The 25,410-nt window shown below is 43.6% G+C and overlaps 1 protein-coding gene across 3 annotated transcripts in view; it reads right to left on the bottom strand.

Moving 5' to 3' along the window:
- Positions 1-25,410, bottom strand: part of PPP2R2C (protein phosphatase 2 regulatory subunit Bgamma) — a 248,379-nt gene that overhangs the window by 6,359 nt on the left and 216,610 nt on the right. For all 3 annotated transcript variants that reach the window (XM_069744812.1, XM_069744814.1, XM_069744813.1), the window contains one exon: positions 19,934-20,098. In XM_069744812.1, coding sequence (XP_069600913.1) covers positions 19,934-20,098 — 165 coding nt within the window. The remainder of the gene's footprint in view (positions 1-19,933; positions 20,099-25,410) is intronic.

Raw genomic sequence — 25,410 nt, 5'->3', positions numbered from 1 at the left:
GGATACAGCTCAGCAGGCAAAAAACCCAGAAGTGTGCACAGGGAGGCTGTCTCTGGTTGTCCAGGCTCACCTCAGAGAGGTAAAGCTGACCTTTTTGTTGGATGCCCGATTAGAGACCACATTGACTGACTGACCCTGTCTGAGTGAAGGAAGTGCTGCTGAAGAGTTTGCCAGCAGACTGTTGCAAGTACAAGCAACGTGTTGTCAGTGTTAGCCCGTTGCTATATACCAACTGTCTACTTTGTTTTAACCTGTTACCTCTTAAAGAGGCTTTCTACTCATCAAGCTTGTTACCTCCCAGAGAGTAAAGTGCACTTGAACAGTTTCTGGTGTCTGTCTGCATTACTTTTGCCAACCCTGAGCAGGAAAAAATATTGTCCAAAGTTATTTAAAGGGGCATACTACATCACCCAGCTCACCTCTTTAAAGGTTTCCAATCAGGGAGTCCCACTGTTGAGGGTGTGTGGGTATTGAGACCTCAATGACATCCCAATGGTCCACTAAGACTATTAATAAAATCATACCTGGTGCCTTTATAGCAGTCTCATTATGATTACAGACAGGATTACAATGATAGATAACACCTTTATACGAAGGGAATAACCCAGGATGCACAATTCACGATAGGTGATGGTCGCAACTCTCCTGTAGAGGTGAATAGGTCAGAGTCTGTCACTGTCTGTTGCTATAAAATGCCTAGAATCAGGGGTGCTATCAGCTAATTGATCAGCCTTCTGAAAAAGACATATGGACAAAGCTTCTGGAAAAGATTCTCTGAGGTTAGCAGCTCACCTCGTACTGTCCTTTAGTCAGCAAAACCTTACATGTAAGGCTATGTGCCCACGTTCAGGATTGTTCGCAGAATTTTCCTGATCAAAACCGGATTCCTTTCCCAGGTAATCCGCTTGCGTTTTTCTTGCATTTTTCTCCGCATATTTTTCGCATAATGTTCCGGAGCGTCCCACTACTATATTATATAGTGGCAAATCCGGAGATTTTCCTCCAAATTAATGAACATTATGCGTTTTTTTCGGCGATGCGTTTTTTTTTGCGGAAACAAAATGCAGCATGGGCATGAAAATTGTGGAATGCATTCTAATAATGCGATGCTTAATGTAAGCTTTTTTTTTAGCATTTTTGCAGCGGAAAACCAACGAAAAAACGCTAAAAAAACCACTAAAAATTCTGAACGTGTGCACACAGCCTAAAGCATTTGAAAACGGAAGCATGGAGTACGTTTTTTAGGCTCATATATATTCCTCTCTTTTTTCCAAAAGGAGAACACAGGAGCGTTTTTTTTTAAATTCATAAATATACAAAGTTTATTGAAAAATCCAATAAAAACACACATAAAAATACACCAAATGAGGACACCATTAACTGACATCCAGTACCATATCCATAACAATAAAGGTAACACTCACATGAATGTTTTGTGCATAGTAGTGTAGAAGGAAACATATACCGCATCAAAACCCCAGAACCATAAGGCCTATTAATTTGACCCACTGTCACAACGTCATGCCTAATCTGGCTATTACATAGGTGCTAGACTTCTGGTGAGCCCGAGGTTCAGACCAACCTATGGGAAATCCCATGAGAATAGGGGTGGCACCCAATTCAGGGGACTTCAGTACCGGGTAAGAGAACCACTATGTGTTATCCCTTATGTGAGTTTTGACGCAAGTTGGCATTATATGGAAGTATCTCATGGGATTTCCCATAGGTTGGTCTGAACCTCGGGCTCACCAGAAGTCTAGCACCTATGTAATAGCCAGATTAGGCATGACGTTGTGACAGTGGGTCAAATTAATAGGCCTTATGGTTCTGGGGTTTTGATGCGGTATATCTTTCCTTCTACACTACTATGCACAAAACATTCATGTGAGTATTACCTTTATTGTTATGGATATTGTAGTACTGCATGTCAGTTAATGGTGTCCTCATTTGGTGTATTTTTATATGTGTTTTTTATTGGATTTTTCAATAAATTTTGTATATTTATGTTTTTTTTTTTAAACGCTCCTGTGTTCTCCTTTTGGAATATGATTATTTTGGAGCTGTATATATAGGGGCCAGGACATAGTTCTTGGCTACCCTTCAACATGAGTCTGGGTTTGCAGGTGTTGTATATTCCTCTCGTTGCCTCTTTTCTTGTGCAGTATTAGCTCTGTTCCTGCCTGTTCCTTCATACAGTATGTCTACGTGCTGTTTATAGATTGCTGTGGGTGGAATTCTCTTGGAAAGGATACTACAAATTAGCATATTATTTATATAGATTAACTTTACTTTTAGATTATTGTACCTGTATTTTTGGTTTATGTTCTTATTGAGATTTGTTTAACAGAAATCAAACATGATGCTAATGGTCATTTCTTTTTTTCTAATACTATTCCATTAGAACCACTGCAGTGACATACAGTGGGTACGGAAAGTATTCAGACCTCTTTATATTTTTCACTCTTTGTTTCATTGCAGCCATTTGGTAAATTCAAAAAAGTTCATTTTTTTCTCATTAATGTACTATACTCTTGACTGAAAAAAACAGAAATGTAGTAATCTTTGCAAATTTATTAAAAAGGAAAAACTGAAATATCACATGGTCATAAGTATTTAGACCCTTTGCTCAGTATTGAGTAGAAGCACCTTTTGAGCTAGTACAGCCATGAGTCTTCTTGGGAATGATGCAACAGGTTTTTCCCCCCTGGATTTGGGGATCCTCGGCCATTCTTCCCTGCAGATCCTCTCCAGTTCCATCAGATTGGATGGTGAACGTTGGTGGACGGCCATTTTCAGGTCTCTCCAGAGATGCTCAGTTGGGTTTACGTCAGGGCTCTGGCTGGGCCAGTCAAGAATGGTCACAGAGTTGTTCTGAAGCCACTCCTTTGTTATTTTAGCTGTGTGCTTAAGGTCATTCTCTTGTTGGAAGGTGAACCTTCAGCCAAGTCTGAGGTCCAGAGCACTCTGGAAGAGGTTTTCATCCAGGATATCTCTGTACTTAGCCGCATTCATGTTTCCTTCAGTGACAACCAGTCGTCCTGTCCCTGCAGCTGAAAAACACCCCCATAGCATGATGCTGCCACTGTTGGGATTGTATTGGGCAGGTGATGAGCAGTGCCTGTTTTTCTCCACACATACCACTTAGAATTATCACCAAAAAGGTCTATCTTAGTCAGACGATCAGACCATCATCAGACCAGAGAATCTTATTTCTCATAGTCTGGGAGTCCTTCATGTGTTTTTTTTTAGCAAACTCTATGCAGGCTTTCATATGTCTTGCACTGAGGAGAGGCTTCTGTTGGGCCACTCTGCCATAAAGTCCTGACTGGCGGAGGGCTCCAGTGATAGATGACTTTGTGGAGCTTTCTCCCATCTCCCTACTGCATCTCTGGAGCTCAGCCACAGTGATCTGGGGGTTCTTCTTTACCTCTCTCACCAAGGCTCTTCTCCCACGATTGCTCAGTTTGGCTGGATGGCCAGGTCTAGGAAGACTTCTGGTGGTCCAAAACTTCTTCCATTTAATGATTATGGAGGCCACTGTACTCTTAAGAACCTTGAGTACTGCTTATATTCTGTTGTAACCTTGGCCAGATCTGTGCCTTGCCACAATTCTGTTTCTGAGCTCTTTGGCCAGTTCCTTTGACCTCATGATTCTCATTTGGTCTGACATGCACTGTGAGCTGTGAGGTCTCATATAGACAGGTGTGCGCCTTTCTGAATCAAGTTCTAATCAGTTTAATTAAACACAGCTGGACTCCAATGAAGGAGTAGAACCATCTCAAGGAGGATCACAAGGAAATGGACAGCATGTGACTTAAATATGAGTGTCTGAGCAAAGGGTCTGAATACTCATGTGATATTTCAGTTTTTCTTTTTTATTAAATTTGCAAAAATTTCTACATTTCTGTTTTTTTTTAAGTCAAGATGGGGTGCAGAGTGTACATTAATGAGAAAAAAAATGAACTTTTTTGAATTTATCAAATGGCTCCAATGAAAGGGAAAATTTTAAAGGGGTCTGAATACTTTCTGTACCCACTGTATGCCAAATGTATGACAATTCTGCGGGGTCATGTAAACCAAAATCTTTTAGAAGCCATTTTTTGTCCAGTGGTGCAACTGATGCACAGTAGTGGACAAATGTTTTGAGGCTGACACAAATTTTGTTTTCCACACAATTTGCTGCTTTAGGGTCTTTATATCTGATATTCCTATGGTTACTGAAATACAATTATCAGCATTTCAGAAGTTCTGAAACTTTTATTGACAAATACATCAAGTTTATGTAAAAACTCAATATCTATAATTTTGATATTTCTCCAGACTTCTGTGCTTATTTCTGGCAGCTGGATATTAGCTTCTGAGACAAATCCTGACTTATGACATCCCATTCTTGATGAATTTGTGTTTGTCATCACGCTTTTTGAGGTTTGACCACAGGTTCTTAAGAAATCTGTGGTGCCAATTAGTTATCACTATTTCCTTGTGACATGATCTCCATCATGCTGGATAAAGCATTTTTCACCACCAAATTACTCCTGGATTGTTGGGAGAAGTTGCTCTTGGAGGATAATTTTCAGTCCCATTCTTTATTCAAGGCAGTGTTCTTAGGCAAAATTGTGAGTGAGCCCCCTCCATGGATGAAAGGCTGCCACCCAAAAATGGTGCTTTACTGTAGACATGACACAGGATTCATGGTAGCATTCTTCTTTTCTTCACTGAACAATCATTTAATTTCTCCAGTCTGAAGAGGGCTTTATAAGAGAAAATAACTTTGCAGAAAGTACAGGAATTGGACTGCAAAAGATTGGGGTAAAGTTATTTTCTCTGATGAAGCCCCTTTAGACTCTTTGGGACATATGAAAGAATTATTGGAAATTAAAAGGTATGTGCGATCATAAAACCTTATGAACAATGCATTTTACAGAATAATGGAGGACCATGTCCAGACTATTATTATTATTAGACATTTTTATAGCGCCATTTTTTCATGGCGCTTTACATGTGAAAAGGGGCAAATATAGACAAATACAATAAACATAAGCAAAAACAAGGCACACACAAGTACAGAAGGAGAGAGGACCCTTCCCCCGAGGGCTCACAGTCTACAGGGGATGGGTGAGGATACACTAGGAGAGGGTAGAGCTGGTTGTGTGGCGGTTCAGCAGACTGAGGATCACTGCAGGCTGTAGGCTTGTCGGAAGGGATGGGACTAACATTATAAACAATATCAACCTGTCTGACATTAACAGTACCACCCTGCCTCTCATTAACAGCATTAGCCTGGCTCCACCAACAGTATAAATCTGCCACATTCCAGTCCATCACCATCAACAGTACAAGACTGCCTCCATCTACTGTACCCCCCCAAAAAAAGTATAAGCTCGACTCCATCAATAGTATCAGCCTACTTCCAGAAGCAGCTTCACACTATCTCCATCAACAATGCTAGCCTGCCTATTTCAACAACGCCTATGTGCCTTATCAAAAATATCAGTGTGTTCCCATCAAAAGTACTATTCTGTCCCCATCACCAAGTAGCCCTCATCAACATTTAAAGCCTCGCCCCTGAACAATACTACCAGCCTTCCCCATTAACTATGATAGCCAATCCTTGAACAGTACTAGACTTCCCCATGAAAAGTAGAAGTATACCTCACGAACATTACCCGTCTTCCCCATGAACAGTGTTAGTCTACCTCATGAACAGTACTAGACTTCTGAATGAACAGTACCAGTTTTCAAAATGAACAGTGCAGTTCTTCTTTGATGGCTTGTGACTATCCATCTTCCCCTTGATTACATTCCAGAGGTTTTCAATGGGGTTCAGGTGTGGAGATTGAGCTGGCCATGACAGGGATTTGATGTGGTGGTCCTTCATTCACACCTTGCTTGACCTGGCTGTGTGGCATGGCGCATTGTCCTGCTGGAAAAAACAGTCCTCAGAGTTGGGGAACATTGCCTAAGCCGAGGGAATCAACTGTTTGTTCAGGATAACCTTGTATGCGGCTTGATTCATACGTCCTTCGCAAAGAACAACCTGCCCAATACCAGCCTTGCTTAAGCATCCCCAGATCATCACCGATCCTCCACCAAATTTCACAGTGGGTGCAAGAGACTGTGGTTTGTACGCCTCTCCATGTCTCCGTCTAACCATTAGATGACCAGCTGTTAATTTGGGGATGCTTCAGCAAGGCTGGAATTGGGCAGGTTAATCTTTGCAAAGGACGTATAAATCAAGCCGCATACAAGGATATCCTGGAAAAACAGTTGATTCATTCTGCTCAGGCAATGTTCCCCAACTCTGAGGACTGGTTTTTCCAGCAGGACAATGTGCCTTTCAGACGCGAGTACAAATGACACTCTGACCACTGGGTCAGAGCGACGTCAGCATGATCAGGTCATGTGATCATGCTGCTTATGTCACTCGGCAGCACGGAGAGCATCGATGGTAAGTGCTCCACGCTAGTGAAGCTGAAGACACCGAAGATAGAAGGGAGGTATTTACTGTGTGTAGGGGGCATTTACTGCATGTGTGTGGGGTATTTACTGCCTTGGGGGGTTGATTACTGTGCGTGAGGGGTATTTACCATGTGGGTGGTATTACTTTGTCTGTGGGTGTATTTACTGTGTGTGTGGAGTATTTACTGTGTGGGGGGTATTTACTGTGTTTGTGGGTAATTTACTGTACCCGGCCTAGGGGGAGATTTACTCTGATGGGGATATTTAGTGTAACGAGACTGGGAGAGATTTACTGTGATTGAATATTTAGTATAACAGGTGCAGACACAATATGGGGAGCGGGAGAAATTTGAAGACACAATATGAGAAAGGGGTGAGATGGGGGTGGGTGCAGACATAGTATGGTGAGTGGGGGATATGGGTGCGGAAGGAGCGAGGGATGTGTGAAGAGGCAGTATGGAAAGTGAGAGTGTAAATGAATGAGGAGGGAGAGTGAAAAGTATGAGGAGACTATTGAGGGGAAAAGTGCGGGGAGACAGTATGGGGGAAGAAAAGTGTGAATGGGTACAGAATAGAGACTGAGTAATGTGGGGAGTAGCTTGGGGGAACAGTGTAAGGGCACAGCATTCCAAGAAAGGGGGAGTGTGATGAGGGGGCATAGTATGGAGACTGGTCCCTATAGGGGATCCCAGTGTGTAGCGGGGGCCCAGTATGGAAAGGAGGGGGCAGTGTGGAGAGAATGTACCATAAAAAGGAAAGCAGGGGTCATATTTTGTGCACTGAATATAGTAAGAGGCATTTATTTTTTCAGAGGATCAGCATATGGCAGATATTTTTATTCAGCAGCATTATAATGACACTGCTATCTTTAAGGCCATCATGGGGTGATATGCTACAGAAGACGGGAGAAGATGTCAGAAAAAATTATTTCTTTGGCCTATTAATATGGCTGATGACACTTATTTTTTTACAACATACTAGAAAACACACACTGGTCTCGAAAACGTATTTCTTTGGCCTAATGGCAATGAGATGACTGATGGCAATTATTTATTTCTCAGACTACTAGAAAACACACAGCGAATTAAAGGACAGTACTCCCACAGGCGAGGGGGGCTCAGAATACACACAGCGGCTTAAAGGACAGTACTCCCATAGGCGAGGGGGGGGCCCAGAATACACACAGCGGCTTAAAGGACAGTACTCCTACAGGCGGGGGGTGCAGAGTAGGCAAAGCGGCTTAAAGGACAGTACTCCCACAGGCGGAGAGGGTGTATAGTATAGACAACTGCTTAAAGGACAGTATTCTGACAGGCGGTGGGTGCAGAGTACACACAGCGGCCTAAACGACAGTACTCCCATAGGCGGTAGGTGCAGAGTACACACAGCGGATTAAAGGACAGTACTCCCACAGATGGGTGTGCAGAGTACACACAGTGGCTTTTAGCACAGTAGTAGCACAGTACTACCATAGATATGGGTTGCATCAATACTTGGCATGGCTGTGATTGGTACGGAAGTGCCCACAGTCTATAAGTTTGTTGATTGGCTGCGCTGCAGCATTTCAATAAGCTTTGTCAGACTGGTGAACACGAACAGGAAACCGGACATACAGTAAAAAGTCCGTGTTCAGGGTTCGTTACCGTACACCAGGTGTCTGGTACGAACCCCAAACTTTTCAGTTCGGGTTCGCTCATCCCTAATAGCAAGTGCAAGGTTATATTACAGAAAGTTATGGATTTTTTTTCTCATTTTTCCCCATGTATCTGGAACAATAAATACATACCTGGCAGCAGGCCCATACTGTTACAATCATGAATTAGCTCAGACTGTACAGTATGAAGGCTTATTCTAAATTATACACTTGCCTTTGTGAGACTGTCATCAGTAATTCTAGACTGCCAAGAGGCTGAATATAACGTTTTACCTCACATCTGTCTAATTGATAATTACTATACTACAGCAAGAACGCGAATCTCTACATGCGTCAAAAAAACAAACCTATAGAAACTAATTGGAAGGTTTCCTAAATTTTATACAGAGTATTGAAAAAAACTTCCAGTAGTTAAAAGTGACGACAGACTGGCGACACTTTGATTTTACAACTGTTAACTATTTTAGATTAATGTCACTGATAACACAAAAAAAGACAAAAAAAAGATATAAACTCAAAGTTTTGCTTTATTATACTAAAACCCTTTTTATACCCCAAAAGAGTAGTGAAATCCTACCAGGTGCCAAACAATAAAAATTGGAAAATAGTGCTTGTTATAGTGAAGAGTACCTCATTTTATCTCCAGAAAATAATAAAAGTTATGCACTTTACACGGATACCAAAAAGGATGAAGAGACTGAGGTCTGAGAAGTCATAGCGTCCTCTACAGGTGGCACAAAGCAACGACCTGCGCTGGAACACTGACGTCCTCTGCACCATCCTGCGTCCTACTCTTCCGTATATCTTAACTGTATCTCTATCCTGAAGATGCAGATACGGTGTAAAGTCGCGCTCCACTACGGATCAGGGGCAGCAGGCCAAAGGTTCAGTGCCCCGTCTACCTGGGGAACCTCTTTGGAGATAGAGGTGGATGTCAGCGCAGGTTTAGGATACATCCACATCTCATACGTGCAGTCAAGTGACGGCTCACTCCCACCGGCAATATCGCAGAATCTCGACAGCGCGCACACCTGGACAACCCTTTGAACTATCTTGAGGGGAGGTGATAATTCGCCCATTTGGTAAAATTCCTATAATTTTTAGAGAGGTAGACCACTATTTTTTTTATTCTTAGGATAGGCCATCAATAACTGATTGATGGGGTTCGACACCCCGCGCTCCCACTGGTCAGCTGTTACAAGCACTGGCAGGAAGTTCTTGGATGCTGTCAGGACAAGCCAGCTCAGTTGTTTCTATAGTGGCCGCGACCGAGTACAGCAGATCCACCCCCTTCAAATGTCGAAACAGCTGATCAGTGGGGGTACCGGGTTTTGCATCCACACTGATCAGATATTTATGGCTAATCCTAAGGGCAGATGCAGAAGTGAATCAGGGCCAATTATGCCAAACTCTGATCAGAGTGTGATCATAGCGTTATCATAGTGTGCTTTCATTCTGTTGGATGAGAGGAAGATACAGAAAAAATAACATTTTGAAGCCTCGCTATGTATAGCACAAGCGATCAGACGATCACTTCTTCAAGCCTCCTCAGGGGACTATTAAATAAAGTTAAAAAAAAAAAAGTTTTTAAAAATATGAAAAAAAAAATACGAAAGTTCAAATCACCCCCACTGAAAATAAAAGAAGTAAAATAAAAATACACATAGTTGGTATCGCTAAAATTAAGAAATGTCCGATCTATCAAAATATAAAGTAAATTAATCAGAATGGCATAGTGAGAAAAAAAAATGAAAACACCAGAATTACGGTCTTTAAGGGTATTTTCACACTAGCGTTTTTTTTAATCCGTCACAATTCGTCGTTTTGCAGAAAAAACGCATCCTGCAAAAGTGCTTGCAGGATGCGTTTTTTCCGCATAGACTTTTATTGACGACGCATTTGCGACGGATTGCCACACTTCGCATCCGTCTCGCGACGGATGCGTCGTGCTTTGGCGGACCGTTGGGAGAAAAAAACGCTACATGTAACGTTTTTTTCTCCTGACGGACCGCTTTTTCCGACCGCGCATGCGCGGCCGGAACTCCGCCCCCACCTCCCCGCACCTTACAATGGGGCAGCGGATGCGCCGGAAAAATGCATCCGCTGCACCCATTGTGCAATGCAGCAAACGCTAGCGTCGGAATCTCTCCCCGACGCATTGCGACGGGGAGATTCCGACGCTAGTGTGAAAGAAGCCTTAGCCGCCGCAACGTTGCCATAAAATGCAATAAGAGGCAATCAAAACTACTCCAAAACGGTATCGATAAAAATGTCATCTCAAGGTGCAAAACATAAGCCTCCACCCAGCCCTAGATCGGAAAAAAATAAAAACGCCACAAAAATAAAAACGCCGGAAAATGGCGACAAACGCAAAAACTTTTTATCGTACAGATTTCTGAATTTTTTTTTCACCACCTGACCTAGAGAATAAAATTGTCAGGTCAGTTTTATCATATAGTAAACATGGTAATTAAAAAAAACAAACAAAGTATTGTGGTATTGCGCGTATTTTTTGCAATTTTCACCGCAATTGGATTCCCCCCCCCCCTTTTCCAGTTCACTATATAGTAAAAGTAATGGTGTCGCTCAAAAATACAACTCGTCTTGCAAAAAACAAGCCCTCTCGCGACTAGATTGGCAGAAAAGTTTAAAAAGTTATGGCTCTTGGAAGACGAGGAGGAAAAAACGAAAATGAAAAAAGGGAAAATTGCCATGGCGTGAAGGGGTTAAAATCGCCTCAGATATTCAGACATTTGTGATCATAGAAACCCCTCGGTGCCAGAAAGTAAATGCTCGTTGTGGATACTGCAGTTAATACTAAATATAGTCATAGTAATAAGTAGCAGGGCTACAATGTCATAAACAAGCCGCCTGTTCCTTGTATTTGTCAAGTCTGAATGCTCCAGAAACTGCGGAGGTTCATGGTATGTGTTCTGGATCTGAGCCTAGAAATGGCTGTGTCACAAACTAATTGAATGTGTTTTATGGTAACGATACAGTTATTGGCACGCTACATCTACTGGTAAAGGTCAGCATTAATTAGTTTGGATGATTTTGATGATATTTTGCTATGGCATGTGGGTTTTATAGCATTCAAATCAACAGCTGCAACAAGTCCTACTGCAATTCCGAACTTCACGGGAGTGATTTATCACTGATAGGATTCTATAAAGCTGTATATCTGCCCCTTATACTCACCTGCAGGGCGGTCCGGTCCGATGGGCGTCACTGGTCTTGGTCTGGCACCTCCCATCTACTTACGATCCCCATCCTCCTGCTTGCTTTGTGTGGATGATGCATCTCCTTGGAGGTGTATTTGGACTGGGACACTGGGAGGAGAATGCGGGAGGTGGGGGTATCAGCATATATTCCTGCTAATGTTTTGCTTGGGACCAATTTGGACAGCTACTGTCCCAGTATGTGGCCACTGAAACCCCAAGTTTGGCTCCCATAGACTGTCTTGCTAATGCCACTGATGCTGATGTATTGAATGTGCCTACTGCCATGGAGGGGGAAGCGAAATCTGAAACTTTCCCATACACTGACACTACATGCACAGGGACAGCAGCTGTGACAGGCGAGAGGTGTGAAGATGCCCTCAGGTGTGATCAGCCAGTGTGCTGGGATCTATTGTCCTCTAGTGGGAGAGACAGGGGACATGAAGCTGCGGGGGTGGGGGGGTGGGAGGGGGACTCAGAGTTGGAGGGGGGCTGCCACGGGAAGTGCAGGGCCCCTAGATGAGTCCAGACTGCTGAGTTCGGAACCGCTGCAGGGAGAGGAACAGACCCTGGGGAGTGGGGGTATCACAGGAGACATGGAGCCACCAGGTAAGGCCCCAGGGCAGGAATTTCACACATGTGGGATGTCAGGAGGCTAGGTTAGTCTGCCTGACCCGGCAACTTGGTCAGGAACCGAGGGGAAGCCGGCATTACCCACAGTCGCAGCGGTCATGGCCGCTCTCACCAGGAGTGGGAGCGCCAGAGCCCAAGTAACCTCACGGAGGTCCGACGGCTTCCCCACCTCCGACCAAATGGCTTCCGAGTCAGATGGGCCCCAACTCCTAGAGATGAATTATGAGAGTCCTGTGAATCTCAGGGTTAAGTCCAATATACCACCAGAATCCTGGGAGCCCTCCACACACACACCTGGGTCTCATCGTTCTCTAGCTGTCCCAGATACCGAACTATTGGGACTGGCTCTACAGAACCACTTAACCGACCCAAGTTTGGACTCTCCATATTGGTCCAGCACCAACAAACCCGTTGAGAAGTCAGTTGTCCCATATGGACCCCCCACTAGAAAGTTATGACCCATCATTGTTATTGGGAATTATTTCAGCTAGGTGATCAAGGGAGGAGATTTCAGTCCGACCGAGAGGGGCGATGGCAAATATGGGAGGGGGCGAGCTAAGGGTTAAAAGCTAGCTACACACCTTTAGCCAGCGTCATTGTTCTGCCATGGAAGCTGCGTCAGGTCACGCGTGCAGACGGACCAGAAACTAAGAAAGTACCTGTGGACTCGAGAGCTTCCCTGGGCCCACGTGTTATAAGGAACGATAACATGACACATACAGCTAACTGCAATCCCATATCTGTACCCTACCTTTATCTGTACTTTTGGCTGTAATATCTGTATATTACTCTGTATATTTTTGTATTCTCTAGTGTGCCTTTCGGCAATTAAAATATCAATTAATTTTGGGCTGCTCTTTTATCTCGGATCGTGATTTCTCACATCCGTGAGTCTGGCTAGTACATATACGCTACCAGCAGTTGGTTTCTGACCTGATGTAAGCTTGTTAACGAACCAGGCTTATATCTAACGAGGAACTGGTGGCAGCATACCGTTCTGGTGTTACTGGGGGATTCTGGCAGTGAGTGACCAGAGGTTTTGTGTTGTATTATATATTTTTCAATATGATTTAAACACTCCAATTAATTAATACGAATGATAGAGATATTGGTTGGTTTTGTTATCAGTATATATAGATAGATAGATAGATAGATAGATAGATAGATAGATATAGATATATAGATATATACACAGTACATATATGTACTTTCCAATGGAGTTCACAGAAAGCTAATTGGAAACTTGTTAAGCCATATGTTAATTGTCCAAATGGTCAGTCTAAACAAAGGACATTTATCTTCAAAGATGAGAACCAATGGAATGGACTTGTTCCCATGAGATGGTATCATGTAAATGTTAATTAGACAGATACTTGTTAAGCCCCCAGGGATGCCAGGTGGTGTTCTTATCAAATTGGCCTGAAGTTTCAGTACACATACTATGATATAGATCAAAAGCTTTCAGATAAGATTGAATGGACAGTGACTTTACATACTGTATAAATGAGGTATGCCTGAGACACAGGGTGACAGAGTGTTGTGAATTCTGTTCTGGAGCTCCCTCCTGTGGTTGCTAATGGTATTTTTGTGAGTTCTGCCCTTGGGCTCCCTCTGGTGGTTTCGAGAGGAACTGCTGCTCCTTTAGGTAGCTGTAGCAGCTGCCTTCACTAATCGCCTTGCCTGGGTTTGTTATTTAAACCTGCTCTGTGCTTTAGTCCATGCCTGCTGTCAATGTTCTTGGTTGGATTTGGTTCTCTCCTTGGAATTTTCATATGGCCAGTCCTTGTCTGCAAAAGATAAGTTTTTGCTAGTTTTTGTCCATTTGTTTGGACTCTATTGCTTTGCAAATATGTCTCTTTTTGTCCAGCTTGTCACTATGTCTTATTCAGGCTAGCTGGAAGCTCTGGGAAAGCAGATTTGCCCCTCCACACCGTGAGTCGGTGTGGAGTTCATTTTTGTAAACTCTGCGTGGATTTTGTAGTTTTTTATACTGACCGCACAGTATCCTTTTCTCTCTGTCTATCTAGTTTAGTATTGGCCTCCTTTGCTGAATTCTGATTTCATTTCTGCGTACGTCATTTCCCTCTCCATTCACAGTCAATATTTGTGGGGGGCTATCTTTCCTTTTGGGGGTTTTCTCTGAGGCAAGATAGCTTTCTATTTCCTTCTTTAGGGGTAGTTATTTCTTAGGCTGTGAAGAGGTCTAGGGAGAGTCAGGAACATCCCACGGCTATTTCTAGTGTTGTTGTTAGGATTAGGGACTGCGGTCAGTAAAGATAGGAAAAAAAGGGGGAAGTCCAGCTCACCATAGTAGTAATCCCAGAAGGCTCGGAGCACGGAGACGCTGTGTCAGGCGTGAGGAAACCAGAAAAGAAAAGATTCCAGCTCAACGAGGCGTGAAAAGTAAAAACTTGTTACTTTATTCACTTCATGTCAGAAGCAGAGGATGATACATCAGCACAATACAAAAAAAAACACTATCTACGCGTTCCAGGTGACAAGGCACCCTTAATCATGCTTCTGACATGAAGTGAATAAAGTAACAAGTTTTTACTTTTCACGCCTCGTTGAGCTGGAATCTTTTATTTTCTGGTCAGTAAAGATACCACCTTCTCAGAGCTCGCTCCATGTTGCGTTTTAGCCACCAGGTCATATCAGTGTGGCCTCTTAACCACCAGGTCATAACAGTACAGCAGGCCAGAAATGAATTAAATGCATCTCAAAAGAAGGAAAAGAAAGTTCTGAACCATTTTTTTTTCTGTGCTCTGTTCTGTCTTTTTTTTCCTCTTGATATCTGGGTGGTGCTGGATATATGCTCTGGTATGGAGGTTCAGAGTTTGTTTTCTCGTGTGGATCAACTTGCTGCAAAGTCCAGAGTATCCAAGATTGTATTGTCCAGACTCCGGCTCTAGAGCCTAGAATTCCTACTCCTGATTTGTTTTTTGGGGACAGATCCAAGTTTTTGAACTTTAAAAATAGCTGCAAATTGTTTTTTGCTTTGAAACCCCGTTCTTCTGGTGATCCCATTCAGCAAGTAAAAATCATCATATCCTTACTGCGTGGTGATCCTCAAGACTGGGCTTTTGCTCTTGAAACAGGGGATCTGGCATTGTTGGGTGTGGATGCATTTTTTCAAGCGCTCGGATTGCTGTATGATGAACCTAACTCAGTAGAGCATGCTGAGAAAACACTGTTGGCCCTGTGTCAGGGTCAAGAAGCGGCAGAGTTATTCTGCCAGAAATTTAGAAAATGGTCTGTGCTCACTAAGTGGAATGAAGAGGCTCTGGCTGCTATTTTCAGAAAAGGTCTTTCTGAAACCCTTAAAGATGTTATGGTGGGCTTTCCTACGCCTACCGTTTGAGCGAATCTATGTCTCTAGCCATTCAGATTGATCGGCGCTTGCGTGAGCGCAAGGTGGTGCACCATATGGCAGTGTCCTCTGAGCAAAGTCCTGACTCTATGCAATGTGATAGGATTTTGACTAGAGCAGAAAAACAGAAATTCAGACGTCAGAATGGCCTGTGTTTTTACTGTGGTGATTCTGCTCATGCTATTTCTGATTGCCCTAAGCGTACTAGGAGGGTTCCTGGGTCTGTTACCATTAGTACTATACAGCCTAAATTTCTCTTGTCTGTTACCCTGGTTTGCTCATTGTCGTCCTTCTCTGTTATGACATTTGTGGATTCTGGCGCTGCCCTGAACTTAATGGACTTAGAATTTGCCAAGCGCTGTGGTTTTTCCTTGGAGCCTTTGCAGAGTCCTATTCCCTTAAGGGGGATTGATGCTACGCCATTGGCCAAGAATAAACCTCAGTATTGGATTCAGTTAACCATGTACATGGCTCCAGCACATCAGGAAAATATTCGCTTTTTGGTGTTGCATAATTTGCATGATGTTGTTGTGCTGGGTTTTCCATGGTTACGGGTACATAACCCAGTGCTGGATTGGAGATCTATGTCTGTAACTGGTTGGGGTTGTCAGGGGATACATAGTGATATTCCTTTGATGTCCCAAGTATATAGAAAGGAGAGAAAGGTAGGCCTTATACAATGGGAGTCACCACCAACACATCATATAGAATCACAGCTTTATTAAACATATATGCAAAGGATTGCTTTGCATTTTGTCTCTTTTGTCCAGCTTGTCACTATGTCTTATTCAGGCTAGCTGGAAGCTCTGGGAAAGCAGATTTGCCCCTCGACACCGTGAGTCGGTGTGGAGTTCATTTTTGTAAACTCTGCCTGGATTTTGTAGTTTTTAATACTGACCGCACAGTATCCTTTGCTCTCTGTCTATCTAGTTTAGTTTTGGCCTCCCTTTGCTGAAATCTAATTTCATTTCTGTGTTCGTCATTTCCCTCTCCTTTCACAGTCAATATTTGTGGGGGGCTGTCTTTCCTTTTGGGGGTTTCTCTGAGGCAAGATAGCTTTCTATTTCCTTCTTTAGGGGTAGTTATATCTGAGGCTGTGACGAGGTGTCTAGGGAGTGTCAGGAACATCCCACGGCTATTTCTAGTTGTGTTGATAGGATTAGGGACTGCGGTCAGTAGAGATACCACCTTCTCAGAGCTTGTTCCATGTTGCGTTTTAGCCACCAGGTCATTTCAGTGTGGCCTCTTAACCACCAGGTCATAACACCTGTGGGACCTGTGCTCGGGCTAAGCCTTGCTGTTCCCGTGCCAGCGGGTTGCTTTTGCCTTTGCCTATTCCTGAGAGGCCCTTGACGCATATTTCCATGGATTTTATTTCTGATCTTCCTGTCTCTCAGAAGATGTCTGTCATCTGGGTGGTTTGTGACCGGTTTTCTAAGATGGTCCATTTGGTGCCGTTGCCTAAGTTGCCTTCCTCCTCTGATTTGGTTCCATTATTTTTTCAGCATGTGGTTCGTTTACATGGTATTCCGGAGAATATTGTGTCTGACAGAGGTTCCCAGTTCGTTTCTAGGTTTTGGCGGTCCTTTTGTGCTAGAATGGGCATTGATTTGTCTTTTTCTTCAGCATTCCATCCTCAGACAAATGGCCAAACGGAGCGAACTAATCAGACCTTGGAGACCTATTTGAGATGCTTCGTGTCTGCTGATCAGGATGATTGGGTGACCTTTTTGCCGTTGGCCGAGTTTGCCCTTAATAATCGGGCTAGTTCTGCTACCTTGGTTTCGCCTTTCTTTTGTAACTTTGGTTTTCATCCTCGTTTTTTCTTCAGGGCAGCTTGAGCCTTCTGACTGTCCTGGTGTGGATTCCGTGGTGAACAGGTTGCAGCAAATTTGGACTCATGTGGTGGACAATTTGACGTTGTCTCAGGAAAAGGCTCAGCGTTTTGCTAACCGTCGTCGGTGTGTTGGTGATTTGGTCTGGTTGTCTTCTCGTCATGTTCCTATGAAGGTTTCTTCCCCTAATTTCAAGCCTCGCTTTATTGGGCCTTATAAGATTTCTGAAATTATCAATCCAGTGTCTTTTCGTTTGGCCCTTCCAGCTTCCTTTTCCATTCATAATGTGTTCCATAGATCCTTGTTGCGGAGATATGTGGTACCTATGGTTCCCTCCGTTGATCCTCCTGCTCCGATGTTGGTTGAGGGGGAATTGGAATATGTGGTGGAGAAGATTTTGGATTCTCGTTTTTCGAGGCGAAAGCTTCAGTATCTGGTCAAGTGGAAGGGTTATGGCCAGGAGGATAATTCTTGGGTTGTTGCCTCCGATGTTCATGCTGCCGATTTGGTTCGTGCTTTCCATTTGGCTCGTCCTGATCGGCCTGGGAGCTCTGGTGAGGGTTCGGTGACCCCTCCTCAAGAGGGGGGTACTGTTGTGAATTCCGTTCTGGAGCTCCCTCCTGTGGTTGCTAATGGTATTTTTGTGAGTTCTGCCCTTGGGCTCCCTCTGGTGGTTTCGAGTGGAACTGCTGCTCCTTTAGGTAGCTGTAGCAGCTGCTTTCACTAATCGCCTTGCCTGAGTTTGTTATTTAAACCTGCTCTGGGCTTTAGTCCATGCCTGCTGTCAATGTTCTTGGTTGGATTTGGTTCTCTCCTTGGAATTTTCATATGGCCAGTCCTTGTCTGCAAAAGATAAGTTTTTGCTAGTTTTTGTTTGTCCATTTGTTTGGACTCTATTGCTTTGCAAATATGTCTCTTTTTGTCCAGCTTGTCACTATATCTTATTCAGGCTAGCTGGAAGCTCTGGGAAAGCAGATTTGCCCCTCCACACCGTAAGTCGGTGTGGAGTTCATTTTTGTAAACTCTGCATGGATTTTGTAGTTTTGTATACTGACCGCACAGTATCCTTTTCTCTCTGTCTATCTAGTTTAGTATTGGCCTCCTTTGCTGAATTCTGATTTCATTTCTGTGTACGTCATTTCCCTCTCCATTCACAGTCAATATTTGTGGGGGGCTATCTTTCCTTTTGGGGGTTTTCTCTGAGGCAAGATAGCTTTCTATTTCCTTCTTAAGGGGTAGTTATTTCTTAGGCTGTGAAGAGGTGTCTAGGGAGAGTCAGGAACATCCCACGGCTATTTCTAGTGTTGTTGTTAGGATTAGGGACTGTGGTCAGTAAAGATACCACCTTCTCAGAGCTCACTCCATGTTGCGTTTTAGCCACCAGGTCATATCAGTGTGGCCTCTTAACCACCAGGTCATAACACAGAGAGACACAGATTTGGATGAGCGAGGACACCGAGAGAGAGGATGATTTGACTCCTACCATTTCCAATGTAATGTATGACTTATGACTTTATTGATTATTTGCTATTTTGAGTGACTGTTTATATTTATTATATTTTATTAAGCAAATTCATTTTAGTTGATTCAATTGTCGTGTGAGCATTTATTTATTCATCCCAATTCTTTGAACTTAAACAAAACAGGTTTATATATATTCCCGGCCTGGGACTGGTGAAATATATACCGCCCTCACTGCAGTGTGCCTCGATAACCAGTAAGTAACACGGCAGCCTCTCCGGCGACCACTTATCCTAGGTGCAGTTCCCTGACTGACCTAAGGGTAAGGGGGAGCACCAGAGAGCTGCAACTGTGTAAGCTCCCACACAGATTGGTGCCGGCAGGGGGATATCTGTATCCCCCAGCTCTCATTTCCTTACAAGCTCCATATACAATCTGCACCCCCCATATACTGTCTAAACCCCCATATACAGACTGCATCCCCATATACAGCATGAACCTCCATATAAAGATTGCACCCCATATACAGTCTGTAACCTCTGTATAATCTACACCCCATAGATAGTTTGCTCACCATATACAGACTGTATAGCCATACACAGTCTGCACCCCAATATACAGTACAGTCTGCACCCCTCACAAACAGTCTGTTCCCTCATTTACAGGCTGCCCCCCTGTATACACCCTGAACCCCCATACACAGACTGCACTCCATTTACATTCTGCACCCCAGTATAATCTGCTCCCCATATATAGACTTTACTCTCCTTATACAGACTACACCCCCATATAGTGTGCACCCCCATATACAGCCTGCACACTCCATATACAGTCTGTACCGCCATATAGTCTGTAGCCTGCATACACAGACTGTACCCCAATATAGTCTGCACCCCCCAAATACAGCCTGTATCCCCATGTACACCTGTACCCTGATTACCTCCATCTTCTCCAGCTGCCGCTGCTTCCTTCGTGCAGTCTCTAGGATGGCTTCTCCCACACAGGTAATTCACATTTAGGATTTATCATCATCGATCCCTGAAGGGGTTCGATTACTGCTCCTTTGCCCATGCACTCTCACCTCTTCAACCTCCACCACCTTCCCCCTCCCATCCCCCAAATTAAAACGGCAGTACTGACACTTTGTCCATCAGAGAAGAAGAGGCCTTCATGGTGGCGCCGCCCCCAACCACCTGCCGCCCTAGGCACCCGCCCTTGGGTGTCTAGTGCCAAATACAGCCCCGAATATATATATATATATATATAATCTTTCCAGAAGAATCAGATGTAAGCAATGACTTACGTTTGCAATGCTTGTCGCACAGCGCAGAGGCCCTCATGTCGCACAGCCTCAGGGATCCTTTGCTGCTACTGTACACAAAAAGGTTGCAGTGATCAGGGTGAAATTCGGCTGCTGTGATCACTTCAGTCAGGTCTTCCATGTTTGCAGGCTTGATGTCCACAATGTCTGATATTACAGATTAGTAAGGAAAATGAATGTCACGTTGGTTGCAGTATTCATGCTCCGTGCGTGTAATTAAGGATTCCCATTTCAATTCACTAATGTAAGAAGCTGGAACAATTCTGATAGCAATGTAATTGTCTCCTTTGCAGACGAGTCTCGGTTCAATCAATTCTAGAAAATTAGCAAAGTAATTTCCACTTATCAGTATTAACCCACTTACATGCTGCACAGAAACAGAGGTACCTCAGGTATTCTCTGATGGGTCTAGTTTATAAAGAACTTTCTATCATTATATTAGCAGTCGTGCCCAGTACTGGACTAAGGATGGTAAATGCCCCCGAACAAAAATTTAGCGTGGGTTACAATGCACCTTCTGGAGACCAGACCCCACAATCTGGGCCACCTATTATGGAGGCAGTGGCGTAACAATAATAGGTGCAGAAGTTGCAATTACACAAGAACCCTGGAGCCTAGAAGGCCCAAATGGTCCTTTTGGCCCATATTAGAAGATGAATACCATTACAGACCCATGATAATAAAGGACCCTGTTGGAGATTTTGCACTGAGGCCTACAAGCAAAAAGTCATGCCACTGGGAAAAGTAGTCAATTATGTACCGGTAAGTTATTGACTTGAGTCTTGGTGAATTTGCCAAACCTGCCACCCCCTTAGACAACAAGAGATTGATATGCATGGCCATTTCTTCTCAGCTAAACAAGACTGCCAAACAGCCATCCGGGGATGCTCTTTTACGAGATGAGCAGTAAAAATATCATACCTCCTAATTTTAAAGAGGTTATTCCACCAACAGAACAGACTACGAGAATGGTGGTCGTATGCCACCCCAAGTGAATGGTGCGATAGTACTGCCATGCTGTCACACACTATTTGTACAGTTTCATCAGTGTTCTTACTCCTCATCTCAAAGGCTAAGCTGTGAGAGGTGACGTCTTCTCACTATCCAGAGCCACCCCAAAACAGCTGCTGCATTCCCTGCTTATTCTTTTATACAGGCTATGATCATTCCTCCTGATTGGCTGTGCTATACCATGTGGTGAGACTGCTGCAAGGCAATATCAGGAAGCTCGCCCACTCGTGCCAAATGGTAATATGAGCCTTCTGTGACTTACTGTATGTAAAATTCTGCAATGTGGAAAATAGCAGAAGACATTTTAAGCGATTTGCACAAAAGTAATTGCAAATTGTTCCAAATTGCTGTGTTCAGTTAATTCCTAAAAGTATGACTTTCATTCGCTCGTTCACTAACGTCTACACATGTTATGTTTTTCTAAAGACGTGCGACCTCCAGAAGCTACCACACCTGGGACCAGAATCAACCTCAGTGTTATTCATATTTCATTTTTTTCTTGCTTCCATCAGAAGTATTCCCTTACGCACTTCTCCAAAGGAAGCCTTAGATAAGCATCACTTATTAAATCCCATTGCAAAAAAATTGTGTACAGTGCAGTATCCTTTTTTTTAAAATTGTGAATACAGGAGGAAACGAAGCGAACAGGTTATAAGAATCAATATATATATTTTTTTATAATTATATGTATATCACAATAAAAGGTGAATAAAGTGCATGGAAAGACAGACTAACAGACAGGGTCAGATAAAGGTGCTGCATGAATACACAAATAGAAATAGTACATAACATATGAGAGCAGTTAATACACTCAGGTAAGATGTGCCCCTGCATGAACCGTAAGTAACCATAACTTACCAGGGGACGGACTGTAACTGACCCTGGGCCGTATGACAGAACCCCGACGCGCGTTTCACGTGTTTCAGACACAGCTTTCTCAAAGTGGCCAGACCAGTCCATCAACCACCTCCAATCGAAAAAAACACCTCACATGAGATAATGGATGTACAAATTCCTTGGTCATACGATATTTTGGATATTAAATAGTTAACCCGAGCAGCTGCTAGAGTGAAAAAATGTTAGAACATCTTCTGGTGCTGTCAGCAAGGTGATACGTTTCTACGGAATTTATATCCAAGTTTCAACAATATCATTTGCATCTACCGGAAAAAAAAAGGAGACTGAAATGCAAATATCCACAATCTGCTGCTCAGCATATGTGCACCATATCTGCAGAAATAAACCTAATATACGCGGATATCAGCTGAAGAAGATAACTAGCTAAAGGGAACAGGTCAGGGCGATTTTACTACTGAAGTGCTACGACTGTATAGCTCCTAGTACAAGAGTAAAAATGATACCTGATTTTTAGTAATCCAATGTGTCAAGGCTGGGAAATTACATCTTGAAGCCACATGTAAATTACCTTAGAAGTGCAATGGGGGTGTGTCAATCTATTTGGAGTCCATCAACACGCCCCAAATGCACTTCCAGGCAGCTTTAAAGTTTGATTTGTCACCAATGCGAAGTTTCAGAATAATGGTGTGATTTTACATCAGGCACTAAGGTCTGTGAATATATCGCTATACCCCTGAAATTACATAACACGTGCAACCTCTTATTTAGGTCAAAAGTGATGCATACGTAACAATATTAAATATATTGTAAAAGTTTTTAGGAACCAAAGCAACTCAGCCATAAAGTAAAGACCACATAAAACTAGAGCGGGGTCATCGAGTATTGAGGATCATAGGGTAGAAAAGTCACCGACCTTCGGCTGACACCATAACTTCAGAGCCCAGGCCTCCTCTGGTATTAAAATCAGTACAAACACTGCGCCCCCGCAGGGAACTTCATGGCCAAGCAGCCTTACATCACCAAGCACAATGCCGAGCATTGTATGGAGTGGTGTAAAGCTGCCACCACTGGACTCTGGAGGAAAAATGTCCTGTAGAGTAACGGATCATTGATAGATGAATCTGGGTTTGATGAATGTCAGGAGAACGTTACCCGCCTGACTGCATTGTGGCGCTGTACAGTTTGGCCGAGGAGGGGTAATGCTATGGGATTCTGTTCATGGGTAAGTCTCGATCAATTTGTTCCAGTGATGGTAAACCTAAATGCTTCAGCACAAGACATTTTGGACAATTACAGCTTCCAAATTTTTGGGAACAGTTTGTGAAGGCCCCTTTTCCGTTCCCCATGACTGTGCCCAGTGCATGAGGTCCATAAAGTCAGATTGGTGCGGAAGAACATGGCGCGGATATCTGACCTCAACCCCATCCGATGCTTTTGGGATGAATTAAAGCAGAGATTGTGAGCCCGATCCTCTCCTCCAACATCAATGTCTGATCTCACAAATGCCCTTCTGGATGAATAGACAAAATGTCCCTTACACACTTCCAAAATCTTAGAAAGTCTTCACCAGAAGAGTGGAAGCTGTAATAGCTGATAAGGAGCCGATTCCTTATTAATGCCCATGGATTCAGAATGGGGTGTAACGTGGAGGTGTCCAAATAAATTTTTCAGTCCGTATAGTGTACATGTACAAATTTATAAAATGTAATTCACCATTTCAAAAATCGAAGGAGCCAATATGGCAACTGCATAGAACATGCCAACCTCCCCAAAAAACGAAACATTTTGGAACCATCTGTACAGGAAGGATTAGGCCCCAATGTGTCTAATATATCACATTGTGCATGGTTGTTTTGCATGTAAATGAGACGCAGCAGATTCAGGCACAGAATGAAAAAACGCCAATAAAAATAATTACACAGTACAAAGAGATTGTATTATCAGCCGGTCGCAAATGATAGGACTGCGGTAGTAGCTCACTATTTCTCTGCAGTGCTTAAAACCGCAGGGAAAAGTCTTTACAAGCGATCGTGTGGAGTCACACAGGTCTTAAATGCTGCAGCTCTTCTCTAGACAATTATTGTGGAGCACAAAGCGAGGACGGGGAGTCCATGACAATTACTGGCAGCTGACAAGATACCTATCTGCGCTGTGCTCGATTTACCACTAGGGAGATTTTTACAAATAGTAAAAAGTACAGAGAAATCCATTGATCAGTAAAGCATCCCGAACAGATGAACATCCAGTGAAATGATGAGAGTGGCGATTGTTTCCAATGGCAAAAAATTCTCCCATTGTGTTCTATTGCCCAATGAATTTTCTCATCCCTGCCTGATCTCCGCCACTGGATGGACAAAGCACCGTCACCGTCGAGGCAGAGGAAACTTGGTTTAGACTTTTCATTCTTATGCGGCGTTTAGGGACACATCCCATTGACATTAGGAGTGGTTATACTGTGAGGGGAGCCAGGGCCATAGTCCTGGCTGACAAAGGTTACTCATTATCACTCTGGTCTCCCACCACATGCATACAATATTCCTTTGCAGCGTACCTTCTTTAGCGCTTTCTGCACCATTAGGGTCCCCTCTGCTGTGGGTTCACTCCTGTTGGTTTCACACAAAGAGAGACAGAGTCCAGTTTCAACTTGTGATAAACAACTTTACATGAATCCATTCGCAGTACGTCCAACTCAGTTACAGCAACATCACAGGGAACATCACAGTACACATCTGTGTCTATTCCTGTGCTTTTCCCCACTTCTTCTAGAATGCTTCCGGGTTGTACCGGCTCATACGGTACTGCAGCGTTCCTTCTCTCCAGCTTAACTACCTTCAGGTGTTCCCCTGTCCCTGGCCCCGCTGGGCTGCCTAGGCTCCCTGGCCTATTTACAAAAGAGGACATGTAGAATCAGGAAGTGTTTGGGGCGTTAAACAATTTCTGTGACCCCTTACACTCCCTCCTTCCTTTAAGGATGGTCATCACCGACCAATTAATACTTTAATCTGTACAAGGTAATACTCCATGAGGGAGGCAAATATTCACATGAGGTAGTTCATTGTTAAAATGTTGGTGTAAAACAGGAAGAAAAAAAAATGTTTGTGGTCAAGGGAAGTCTCTTTTCCGCAACAAAGTCTGTTTTCGTATTAAACAACAGATGTCTTGCAACAGTCCTCCAGATATCACCTCCATTGTGCCCCCGGTCCTCTCCATCCACAGGACCCGAGCATGCAGACAACAACTTGACCCATCCATCAGGTCTTTTGGAGCTTCCCCCCTCCTTTGCGTTAGGTACGGCCCCTTTAAGATCCGTGTGTGCTGCATTTGCCTCAAATGAAATTCAAGATAAGCATCCTAAAACGCAGTAATTTATAGCAGCCATGCAAACAGTTCGTCCTTAGTCCACGGGCACATACCCCCTTGGAGTTAGAGTCCTGCCAGCCAGCAGGAAACTTGGGAAAGGAAAAAGAAAACAACGCTCCTCAACGTTCCACCATGGCCTGGTCTGGCCACACTGCACCCAACTTTGTTGCTGCAGGGCTCCTTTGCCCACAGGGATGCGGGACAGTGTAAGCGGTTTATACCTTGTGGGA

This window comes from Ranitomeya imitator, chromosome 1 (assembly GCF_032444005.1).
Source record: "Ranitomeya imitator isolate aRanImi1 chromosome 1, aRanImi1.pri, whole genome shotgun sequence".
Lineage (NCBI taxonomy): Eukaryota > Metazoa > Chordata > Amphibia > Anura > Dendrobatidae > Ranitomeya > Ranitomeya imitator.
This window is presented reverse-complemented; position numbering and strand designations above follow the sequence as displayed.